The 12,835-nt window shown below is 42.6% G+C and overlaps 1 protein-coding gene across 4 annotated transcripts in view; it reads left to right on the top strand.

Moving 5' to 3' along the window:
- Nucleotides 1–309: 309 nt before the first annotated feature.
- LOC127607665 (retinoic acid receptor gamma-A-like) overlaps nucleotides 310–12,835 on the top strand; it is a 33,054-nt gene continuing 20,528 nt past the window's right edge. The window contains exons 1-2 of one of the 4 annotated variants that reach the window (XM_052076217.1): nucleotides 310–537; nucleotides 9,652–10,068. In XM_052076217.1, the coding sequence (XP_051932177.1) occupies nucleotides 9,900–10,068 (169 nt within the window). In that variant the 5' untranslated portion in view covers nucleotides 310–537; nucleotides 9,652–9,899. Of the gene's footprint in view, nucleotides 538–986; nucleotides 1,006–9,136; nucleotides 9,300–9,560; nucleotides 9,578–9,651; nucleotides 10,069–12,835 lie in introns of those variants that run through there. The other 3 variants (XM_052076221.1, XM_052076219.1, XM_052076220.1) reach the window with 3 other exon arrangements.

The raw sequence follows: 12,835 nt of genomic DNA, 5'->3' as shown, positions 1-12,835 counted from the left end.
TGTTTGATTTCTGCGACCGTGTCAGCTGCGGACTATATTTGGACAGCCCCCCTCAAGAGCTAGAGTCCAAATTTATAACTCTTATATTGATAAGAGTGTTTGCTGATGCGGCATATAGGTAAAAAGTCAAACATGCTATGAGACAAAGGCTCCCCCCCCAAAAAAAAATGTGGAGGCAGTGGGCAGCGCAGTGAAACCTAAGCCTTGCGGACCCCGTTCTCCCTTCCTTCGGGCATTCTGTGGCTGGCAAAAAATATGCACTGTATATTTGAGGTTTTGGATCACGTGACCAGAGGCAGGGTTTGTGAATCAAAGCGCAGTATGACTTCAAGAGAGAGAGAGGGAGAGAGAGAGCTCGAGACGAGAAAAAAGGAGAGGGAGGCGGAATGCAAAAGGCTAAAGTCAGTCGTCGGCTTGAGTGAAACTTCACAACTTTTGAATTCAAGCTCCGCTCAGTCCTTCTCTGACTTACACCCTAGTAAAAGTAAAAGAAAAAAAAAAACAGGCAGACTGCGCTGGACTCCCATCAGACATCTGGTAAGTTTGACTCGTCGTCTTGTTTTTCGCTTGATCCGAATTTTCCTTTCAAACTTGAATCAGCGCTGTGTAAGAAAAGACGGGCATGTCAGAGCATGAGTGAAATGTCCCGCTTTCTCTCTCTCTCTCTCTCTGTTTGGGTGTTGTTTGGGACAGCACGAGCGCCGAGGTTGGGTTTCCTGAGGACCTCGTTAATTGAGACCAGGGAAAAAAAAAAAAAAGAAACATTGAAGGAGGGGAAGGAAAACTGCACGGCACTTGAGGGCCGCTCCATGTGAGCGGATGAAGTCTTACATGGGTGTTAGCGCGTCCCGCTTTGCGCCAGTGATGGATGCGCATGCCTGACCTCTGTGATACACGGATGCTGAAAGATTAAGCTTGTACTGAAATGGATGATGTTGTTTTAGCGACTTTTAGAGAATGACAACACCGGTTCGGGTGAGCTCAGCCTCAAGTCGAGTACTTCAGGTGAGAAAGTCGGCTGCAGGCTATGTGCCGTCAGACTGCCCGAATACGCTAACTTGATGGTTCACACGACGACCATAACAACGGCCAAGTCGATCTCCTATAACTGTACACGTTTGGTCTCTCATTGCCTCCTGAAGGTGAAGCAAACTGGTTTCCGTCCACGCAGTTGCATAAGTCCAAATAGTCTGCTCTCGATATCACGAGGACGTGTCCAATCGCTTTGCGTCGTGTTGCTTTTTGCACACAAAGTCCTTCATGTTGCCTGTACTCTATAAATACTGCATGATTGACGAGTAAGAGTAAGTTGCAAATAAGTGCCTTCTCCCCACTGACACTTTTGCGCCTTCTTTAGTGTGAAAATAACTGCCCTATAACTAAAGAGCACAACATTACCTGGTTACCCTCAACTTGCCTCGCTGACATCCTCTCACGCGCCTCGCAAAGAAAGGACAATTTCATTGGCTGAGACGTGTCACGTGGGTGCAGACTCGCGCTCATACGTTTGCTGGCGTGTCTGTTGGGATCGCCACAAAAAGTCCGCCTCTTGAGGGCCCCTGAGCTGGTCATTTTTCATTTGCAGTTGATTTTCCGTATCTGTAGACATCTGCCATTGTCAACTGAACCATAAAGTGATCCCCCTTTAAGCTGTAGAAAGTCAAGTTGGATGCATCTGTTGTTGGTTAAACTCTGTAGCATGGAAACTCCTTCAGACTGTTTTATTGGTGTCTGATCAAATCGCTTTGGGTGTGTTGGATGTCATTATTTAACCCCGCGGCAATCGTTGTCGTCTACGATTTTCAACAGTGACCCCCTTAAGCCACGACGACTTTCAGACTCATCCGTCTCAATCCAAAATGTCCAACGTTTGGTCAGCAGTTGTCTTCTTGTTTATTATTCTCCCGATAAGCAGAAAGAACCCACCAAGTGTTTTCTTGTTCTGCACAGTATGACATATTGTCCGTGGAATTATTTTGAGAGATATTGTGAGAGTCATGCGTGCATAATTGGCTTCAGAGATTTGGAAGTCACTTGAATTGCTGCTTTATTTTATTTTATTTTTTTGTGCGTGCCAGTACATTGAAAGCAGCTCACAATGTGTGTTCAATTGTGGCCTGAGGATGTTCTCTGCTCAGCACTGGCTACAAGTCCTTCAAAACACACTTCTAATCTTCTATCTAGAGCCACACTGCGTGTGAGCGTGTGGGAGGTGGGGGGCTGGGGGGGTTTTAGACTCACTTTTCACTTAAATACTAAATGAAAAGCTGCCTACCAAATGCCTCAATTAGGCCTGACCCATGGCCAGACTACGAGGCCTGGAGCTACAGAAGCTGACCCCGGCGTCGACCTCGAGACCTCGAGCAGCCCACAGGCTTGACTCCACATAATGACAACATTGTGTGTTTTATAAAACATCACGCTCATCCACATCATCCCCATTTACACTGTGTAATTCCAAGATCCAAGTAGTCCTGTTTTTGCCATGAGTGCTTGATTTATGTCGCATTCAGTGTTTAAAAAAAAAAAAAAAAGATAATGCGGAGCTCATTTATCAAAGTCCTTCCCAGGGTAATGAAGTGTAGCAATAGCCTATTTTGAGTCAATTTGACGTGCCAAATATTTGAAATGATCACATTGAAACATTCATCATCTTTACATTGGATGTGTGCTGTGTAGGAAAAAAATTGCAACGTTTGGAGCTGAAATTCTTAGCTATGTATGTGGGGTGAAAACAAAAATAAAAAAAAATTACAAAATACAAATTGCAACCCTGAGTTGCCGGTCCACTGTACTGCAGAAAAATCCGACAACACTGCCTTAAAAATATATATAATAAATAAAATTTAAAAACGAGTCGAAAGGACCCACCAAAACAGCATGACGGGCACTTTGGAAGCATCCTACGTGGGCCTTGTCGGAACATAGGGCAGCAAGAAAGCCGACTGGTACAGGAGACCGTGGGGTATATATAACGAGCGATCTTCCAAAACCAAGGCCTAGCAACAGCGCACAAACCTCACTCTGTTTTTGTCCTTTCAAGCCACGTTGTGCCAATTCTTGCATTGGAAATGCCAAATCTGCTCGACCACTAAGCAACCAGCAGCGGTTTTAGGCATCCAGATGCTAACATGCTACAGGCTCTGTCGTGCTTGCTTTTGTCAATGGAAAAGTGTCAATTGTGATGACAGCCGCAGTGAGCCGAGTGGTTCATGGGAAAGGGGGCATTTGTCTCTATTGTGGTATTGTGGGATGTTGGCTAAACCTCCCACCCATTTTGCCCGTATCTTAAAATATGGCAGATTTGATTGTGGTTGAGGTTGCAATATTGACTCATTTTTTCCCCTTTGTTTAAATGTTATTTCATAATCGTTTTTTTTTTCCCTCTTTGATTGGCTTTTTGTGGTTCTCTCTGAGGGTAAGGCGCCATTTGTTTTTAAATTTTAAAAGTGTGGTTTTTAAAATGTGGCCCTGGACTAAGTGAGTGCTGCCTTACATGTAGCTTTTATACAATAGAAATTAACTCATTCACTCCCAAAGACATTTTTAAACGTCTTTTCAGAATTGGCTGGTACTGAATGAGTTAAATATCATGTATGTTCCCAAATGCATGGCTATTAGCTTAGCATCTTTAATAATAGAACAGATTTGAGAAAACTTTGTTTTTTCAATTTCTTGTCCACTTTATTGCCTGACAGGTGTACCATGTGACCGACGAACACAAAATAAAACATGAAATGCCTAAAAGCCCACGTTTTGGCAGTTTAATCCCATAGCTATTGATATAAGAACTTACACTTCCATGATTTTTGTTCAACCATAGAAGATGGTTTGACATTTTAATTCAAAGAAACCTTCATGAGCTTTTTTATTTGTCATCATTTTGTTTGTCCAAGCAAATGTAGCTTGACTTGTACCCGGCATTTAAAATGAACACTAAACTGGAGAAGCAAACGTGGTCTCATAATTTCTTCCATGAATGTACCGTAAGTCAGTCTTTCAAAAATGGAACGTTGCTACTGTTGCACGAATTGATTTCAAAGTTAAAAAAATAGTCCACAGTTGACAAGCACAAACCAAAAGGACCAAAGTGAGATACGGGAAGCAACTCATCCAATGAGATTAAACATGCCGTTCTTTGCCTTAAACTTTGGATAATAACCACAATTTAAAGGTCGAGAAACAACAATATTGAGGTTTCGAGTTCAATGCGTTTCTTTTAAGATCCCAGTTCCAAAAGTCTCTCACACTTTGGGACGTAGACACTTTGGCACATCACCATGTAATCCATAACATTGACTATTAATCAACCACATGATCAAACGACATAAAGGCCGCCATTGTGCAGAGAAGAAGCAGAGAATTTGTTCCCATCGGCTCAACTGTATAACCACCGGAACCCATCCGAGCATTGCCGAGCGTCACGTCTGCATTCCGCCAAACCCATTTCACCACTTCAACCAAAGTCACGTGAAATTGGTTTATTGTCATTGTTTGGCGTCGTGTTCTACGATGTGCCCTAAACGGGAGGGGGGGGGGGGGGCGGTGGGGTATGTAAAGGTAGTTGTGTTGATGAGTGTGTCAAAGTTGCAGAACAGCTCAAGTATAAACTCTACAGCAGTGGTTCTTAACCTTTTTCCGAGGTACCGAACCAACCAGTTCATATGCACATTCACCGAACACATTTCACATATTCCAAGATCTTTTAAAAAACGCATTTATTAAAAACAAGAAAAAAGTTAATCCAATTTCAAGGGATAAGTATACTTAAAAAAAAAAAATTGAACGACTTACTATCACGATAGTCACACGTTGACAACGAAGAGAACTAAATTTCCCACAGCACTGATTGGACAAGCAATGTCATGTGATCATCTGCAGCCAATGATGGCCAAGCAGGCGTGTCATAACTGATTGACATACAATACATGTTGAGTTGGGTGTGTCTTACCCTGAATATGAAATCTATTCACGGCACGTAGTTTGTCTATATTTAAAATTGTATTTTGGTCAGAGAACTGGTGAGGAAGTCTGTGGTATTATGTGAAAGTCTTGATGAAAAGGTGGTGGTTAGGATATATATATATATATTTTTTTTTTAATGTGCAGCGATTTACTGTTTATTTCAGGGTAGCCGTACTGAAGCTTCCACCAATGATGTCTGCGTCATAAAACTATTCTTAGAGCTCAGACAGTATTTATTAGGAATAGTATGTTTTAAAGCAGAAATTTGTAGCGTTTTAAAGTGTATTTGTGTCACCTTTAATGTCATGGTGTTCCCCTTAATTGCTTGCAGTGGTCGGAAACTTGCTTTTCCCACAAAGTGGTTGAGATACATTCTTCTGCTTTTCGTGGCGCAGTTTGTAGGGCGACGCAGTAATCACTGGCGGAAATCAAATATTATATGTCATGAACATTGGGCTGTGGCGTGGTGTAAATGACAAAAAGACAGGTTGAGGAAAAAAAGTTGCCTTTGTGTACTCTTTCCTTTCCATACTTGTTGTCACACAAAAGTCACAATTGTGTTTGTCTAGTTCCACTGCGGTCGGAACCAAAATGGCGGGTGCCGCGAAATGGTTCATAAGTTATTTTGGTTCAATTCAAGAATACTGACCATGGAAACGGTAAATACTGTGTGCTAAACAGAACACAACTGCCCGACATTATTTTGGTTCCCGGGTGTGAACACCTTCCATTTTGTTTTTTGTGAGCAGTTTTTGTACAAACTTGCAGCACAATAACACGATCAAACAATGTTTATTACAAGATGTGATGTTGTAACACAGATGTGATGAGTTTGTGTGCAGCATGTTCATGAACTGGCATTGGCTTCTTTTTTTTTTTTCCTTCGGAGCATGTGTTTAAATGTGCGTATCCATCAAAGCAAGTCAAATACACGTTTTGAGGTGGGAAAACCTTTTTTTTTTTTAAAGGTACTCCATCTTTTAGCTAAGATAAACAAAGCTAAAAACTGTGCCAATCGTTCTAAATGTCCGCTAATGAGCCCTGACATGGAAGTTGAAGGGTTGGCAGCGAAAGCGTTTACTCGCCATGTCTGCGTTTCTAAGTGGCTAAGGTACTAAACTCGAAATTGCCATGAGGGCCCGCTTTGGTCAGAAGCTTGTGCCAGACAAATGAAAAGTAGCATACTTAAATGTGTTTTTCACTCATTTTGGCTAGAAATGTGCTCTGATGTTGTGTTGCAGACTCAATTGTTTTTCTGCTGTTTGGGGATTTTTGTGTGGAAGTGGACGATAATGAAATCACCATGAAACGGTGGTCGGGACACGTTACCGGTGTGACTCTCAGTAATGACTGTGTGTGTGTGTGTGTGTTTCATAACTGTAACCACAAGCTGATTTGGAAAAACTATAAAAATCCAGTCCCATTTACAAAGGATAACTAGATCCAGATGACTCGCCTCACCAACAGCGGAACATGTGATTGAAAAAGTTTATGTCATTTCAACTGTTTAGATGTGGAAATCGAGTGAAAATAAGCAGAACTGATGGTAACTTATGTAGCAACTTGTTGGAAAAGACAATCCGATGGAAAGCCCCATTCATCGTTTTTACACGAAACCTGTTTTTAATCCCCATTGTCTGGGGAAAGGGAGAAAAAAAAGGCAGCACCAGTTTGTGCGCATATGTGTGCGTGTGTGTCAGCGGGACCGGGACCAGGTGACCCAGTCTGACCTGACCCAGCCTGCGCTCATAAAAGCAGCATTGAGGCCCGGAGGCCCGGAGACACAGCGCCACTTTTGTTGCCCTACCCAAGGTGTATTCCCCCTGAGGCAAAGTGTGGAGGCGGAGGAGGCGGTGGTTGGTGGGGGGGGGGTACTCATTAGAGCGAAAGAAACCAGGCTTTGGCTCGGTCGTACATTATTTCATCGTTTATTAGCCGAACTAAAAGTGTTTCTTTCTTTTTTTATGTTTGCTTTCGGTAACGACTCTGTCTGCTTTCTTGTTGCCCCCATGCTGTTTCACCACAGTCCCTTCTTTCTCCTATTAATCCACTTTCCAGTGCGCCTCTAATTAATAGCACTCCACTCTTACACATGGCCAGCCAGATGCTTGGAACTCCTTCCTCTGTGTTCCTCATGCTCTCGTTTGCCATCTTTTTTTTTCAGCTTTCAACACTTGATTTCTTTTTTTTTTCTTCCCCCTTCATGGCAAAGCTTTTGACACATCTGGCTTTCATACTTGACTTTTTAGTCTTTTTGGATTTGATTCTGTAAAAGAGTAAACCTGAGTGACCCAAAGACTACATCTGTGGAGAGAGTCTCTGTCCTGTATTTACTTCGTTCTTCAAGGTCAATTGCAGCTCTCGGTGACGCTTCAGCTTGTGTGAACTGGCAGAATTTTCCACTTGATTATTTGCCCCCCCCCCCCATCCCCCACCCCCAACATGATGAACCCCATCAGGATTATCTACACCGCGATGCCTGGAAAGTATTTGACACTTTGATCAAGATTTGTGTGTCACTTGAATCGAAACTCAATTTTTCTCGTTTCTTTTGGCTTCACTCGACGTGATCATATTTCCAAACCAGAGTGTGATATTTAAAAAAATAATAAAAATAGCATGGGTTGTGCTGACTAAAGAAACCATGTCATTAATTATCGTATTCATCCAACTTTAAGGGGGGAAAAACAGTTCTTTACCCCAAAGGGTTAAATGTGCAGAACATCTGTGTACGTTCACTTCTGCAGGCGACATGTCTGTGCTTGCATGTGCCGGTGTTTCTCTCATACGCAGGCATGTGTATGTTAATGTTTGGTAATTCTGGCATTTTGCACATGTGCATGTGCATAATCTTTTTTTTTAAACTGTCCATTTTGTCCAACCGGTGTTTGACATTCTTTGATCGTCAAACAGTCAAGTTCTTTATGGAAATAGTTGCAGGGACTCTCCCCAACTGGCCCTTGCGGTGAAGAAAAACCGCAGCAGAGCCGAGCAGTTACAGAAATATGTCAATATGGGAAATATGACTTTAAAAACAACATTGACTGCGCTGACTGTGTGTGAGAGAGTGGAGGAAGAAATAGCAAAAGAATGTTACTGTAATGACAACTGATTTGTCATTCTAATGTTACCCAATGCACTGTATTATTAATACTCATGAAATATGATCTATTTTCCCGGCTGCTTTTGGTGTATCTGTGAGTTATGCTTTACTGGTTAAAAAATACTGTATTTAAGCAACACTATTAAATATGAGCCGGTCTTACTTATTAATGATGTTATGCCACAGAGAGGATGAGAATGGCATTTAACACCAAAGCAGAACAAACTGGTTCTGATGGTTTTGACAACTCTGACTGGTTCAAAAAAGAAAACCAAAATCAGTGTGATACTGTTCCACTCCAGTGCGGTAGGTGGCAGTAATTTTATATTGGCGAGAGAGACGGACAGAGAGAGAGAGAGAGAGAGTTTGAACCTCTAATTTAGGCATAGAAAAACCTATTGAGGAGGGTCAGTTCTATTCTTTTTTTGTTGGGGGGGGGGGGGGTACTTTTGCATAAACTGGATGATTTGTAAAAAAAAAAAAAAAAACTTTCCAAACAGACATCTTGTGGATTATTCAGAGTATTGGTTTTGGACAGCAATGATCCCGTTACGCCTTTAAAAATGCGAAGCGCAAAATTGAAATATTCTTACAATGAGGCTGCATGAAACATCAAGCTACATTCATAGGTGCGTGCGTGTGTGTGCGCGCTTTGTTGCACATGTGCAAAAGATTACTTTTTAAGCAGGTATGATTGGACCCACTGCAGTCATTATCGAAGTGACAAACAGCTGTGTGTGACCTCGCGTATCTGTGATAACAATGTCAGCCGAGCACGGATTTGCCTGTCCTGTATTTCCACCACTCGGGCTGTTTTTGCCTCTTTTTTCCCCTGCTGATTCAGTATATGCTCTTTGTACTTTAGTGGAGGACTTTTGTATATTCAGATCTCCTTCCCTCAGCCCATGTGTGTGTGTGTGTGCGTGTGTGTGTGTGTGTGTGTGTGTGTGTGTGTGTGTGTGTGCATGTTTGATTCGCAAGCTGAAGCAGGCCCAAAACAACAAGACATTCTTTGGCTGAGCTGTATTTACCACAGCTCTACCACAGAGACTTCAGCCCCGCCCACTTGTGAAATCACTGAAGGGAATGAGAACGAAACAAGAGAGGGCAGCCCTCGTATAACTTTTCCAGCGGGTCACTGAGGCACAGCGGGAGGTCCAAAAGACAGAAAATCTGGGATGAGATCGCGGCGACCTTGAGCAAAGCAGAGGCAAAGAGGGCTTCCTGTGGGGTACGATGAGCACGACTTAGTTTTGTGGTAGTGTTGTTGTAAGGGGTTAATTTTACCCATGTTGCTGGCAGGCTGGCAGGGGGAACACAGAGAACCTTTATAATACAGTTGTGCTGATTGAAATCATATGGCATTGCCTGAAATCATTACGCCACTTGGGAAACGGAGCATGAGAGAAAGGCTGTTACTTTTCCCGCTTTTTCCTCACTAGCCTTTTTTGGGGGGTTCTTTTTGTTCTTTCGCAGCAAGATTGTTTTTCCAGATTTATTTGATTGGAAGTGAGTTGTGGAGCAACTTCTCTCTCGATTGTTCTCGGATCTAACTCATCTCTGTTGTCTTCTGTCCCCTACAGCTTTGTGGCCAGGCTCATCCCCAACCTCTGTCAGCATCCTCCGTCCCACTCCCCACTGCCCCCTCGCCCCCCTCCCCCCCCCACTCCCCTGCATCCCAAACTGGGAGAAGCCATCCCCTTGAAGGGCTGAATGGCACCAGCCCCTTTCACGTTCACCCACGGCCCTTGACCACCAACGAGACGTCAAGAGCAGTCAGCTAAAAAAAAATCACCAGACTTACACCAGCAGTGGTTTTTTTTGTGTTACCATGGCAACCAACAGGGAGCATCAACTGCGTCATATGGCCGGCTTCCCTCGCACCATGTATCCTTTCCCCTTCAATGCCATGAGGAGCCACTCCCCCTTTGACCTGCTGGCCAGCAGCAACCTTTTTGGTCGCTTTGGGGCAGACCTTCCCAAAGAGATGGCAGCATTGTGTAAGTACTTGAATCCAGTTGACAAACACGCCGCTAGGTCACCAATCAAGGAAATGTTGCTTTATTGACAGTTTAAGTGGTATTTATCCCTCCACCCCAGTGTTTCCTCACAGAATATATTTGATAATAATTTACAATCGGGGCGGCCCGGTAGTCCAGTGGTTAGCACGTCGGCTTCACAGTGCAGAGGTACCGGGTTCGATTCCAGCTCCGGCCTCCCTGTGTGGAGTTTGCATGTTCTCCCCGGGTTTGCCTGGGTTTTCTCCGGGTGCTCCGGTTTCCTCCCACATTCCAAAAACATGCGTGGCAGGCTGATTGAACACTCTAAATTGTCCCTAGGTGTGAGTGTGAGTGCGAATGGTTGTTTGTTTCTGTGTGCCCTGCGATTGGCTGGCAACCGATTCAGGGTGTCCCCCGCCTACTGCCCGAAGACAGCTGGGATAGGCTCCAGCACCCCCTGCGACCCGAGTGAGGATCAAGCGGCTCGGAAGATGAATGAATGAATGAATGAATTTACAATCAAAGGCAGCATGGTGAAGATAGTGGTTAGCACGTCCGTCTGCGTTGAGTGGTTCTGCGTTTGAATCTCAGAACTGCTGGAGTGACTGTTTTCCAGGCACTTGCTGCCGCAGCCATGAAAACACAGATTTATTGAGAAATCTCAGTCGTAGTCCATACATGTATTTAGTAAAGTATTTATGCTTGCTTGTATGGCTGGTCGATTATGGAAATAATAACAATGAGATTGGAACCTCCATTATTTAAACAATTATTCAGACTTCAAAACTACAGTATTTATTAAATTACTAAAACTCAACTACTTTTATCATCATAGCCTCCTGCTAATTTATCCCTGCCCATTCAACATTTTATTGCCTCCCTCTCTTTATCATATTTATTCTATCTTGTGATATTGTTCAATCCTTATTTGTACAAGTCTTTGGACTTACTGGGCTAACCTGGGACCTCGGGTATCGTATTTGAAATTTGTGTTGGGGAAAAAAGAATCCCTTGAATCCTAATAAACTGGACGTTAAATATATCTTAATGAGAAAAGATGGCAAATTAAAATAAGAGGATACAAAATAATCGACATGTTAAAAAAAACAATCAATAAAAATAAATGCCGACGGGTACTGCTGCAAGCGTAAGCCTCTTGAGCAGTGCGTTGCCATGCATTAATGGAGTACACGCTTAAATGAGATAAGAAGAAAGTTGACAATTGAACTCCATCAATGTCAGTCGTTGTTCACAGAATGGGAACATTTTGTGCCTTAAATTTGAATTTTCTTATGTTAGCTGTGCGGATGTTCTTACGTTTGTGTGCGAGAATTTGTGTTTTGAAAGATAATCACGCTCAAACTCGATGCTAATTTCTGTTAGCATGTCAATGGGATTTTTCATCGACTTTAGCATTAGAATTAGCCACTTTTAAAACGAATGTCTCGTATCTAAATCGATAATGTGTGTAATTATTTTTGCTGGGTGTTTAGTTTTACATTTAACTCCAACTAGAGTGTCATTAAACAGATGAAAACAAGCTCAGAGACGGCAAAATCACATAAAGTACCGCTTGCTACACAAGCATCATCAGCGTTCAAGTTACTTCTACAACATCCGGAACGCACCGGCGACTCTAATGAAATCAAGCCATACGGAAAATTGACAGATGGATCAATGGATGCACAAATTAAAAACGCTCTAAATTCCAGTTAATATCTTTCACGGGCTCCAAAAGCAGCTGAGGTCAGATCGTGCTGGTAATGTTATAATGCGTGAAGAATTGGCATTTTTAATCTCAGTCACACAGTGCTGCACATGACACTGAGTTCGGCCTGTCTGTGCTCTGTGAACAACATTGGAATGCCTCTCAATTTTTAGGGCTATTTTTCATGCTTAGAATGCTGCACAGCACTCAGTTTGAGCTGTGGTTGTTTTTGAAAGTCCTCCATAAATAAAGTTTCGCTAAACCTTTACATCAAGCATGAGATTGCTTCTTTTGAGCTACAGGGGGTGCTATTGTACTTCCAGAATGCCGAAGGCGTGTGGGGAGCCCAGAGCTACATCCACAAATGGTTTTCTCACATTCCGTTCCTAACCTTTATGCCAGTGATGTGTCGGTATTTGATATCATTATCATCCAGATATTTATTGTAAGATTAAATCTGAAAGTAGCACAAAAAGAGAAGAGAACAGAGAAACCATTTAGAGAGATGCATTCTGACATGAACAGTAAATCAGGGGCGATTTCTGCTGAGTATAAAGAGCCTTAAAAACACCACTGCAATGAAGTCACACTTTAAATGGTTGACTTCATTTAGCACGGCAACAGTCTGGCTCGTTCGAATATTTTGATGAGCTCATTCAGCTCTGTCACAAGGGCTTTGCTTATGGCACTCCACACAATTACAACTACAAACACAATTAACATTGTCAAATAATACTTAACAGTGTCAATATCAAAGTGAAAGGCACCCGTTTCATACAGCTTCTAGATTGGGCCTCATAAAATTGTGCAGGTGTACCTAATGATGTGGCTGGTCGGCAATCAGGAAATGTCCAATGACGGCTGAACAGATCATTTTCTTAGCTTGTGGATCATTTTCAACATCACAGATATAAAATTATATCCACATTAATTTCTCATAGTGGGGAAAAAATGTGCTTCCCTAAATTACATATGAGCATATTCACTTTCTGCTTGCAAAGTACACTGTCCTCCTAGTCAATATTAGCACGGAGAAAGTTGAAATGTTGAAATGACGCT

Source organism: Hippocampus zosterae, chromosome 9 (genome assembly GCF_025434085.1).
Source record: "Hippocampus zosterae strain Florida chromosome 9, ASM2543408v3, whole genome shotgun sequence".
Lineage (NCBI taxonomy): Eukaryota > Metazoa > Chordata > Actinopteri > Syngnathiformes > Syngnathidae > Hippocampus > Hippocampus zosterae.
Note: the sequence above shows the minus strand (reverse complement) of the source record. Positions and strands in the feature narration are given on the sequence as shown.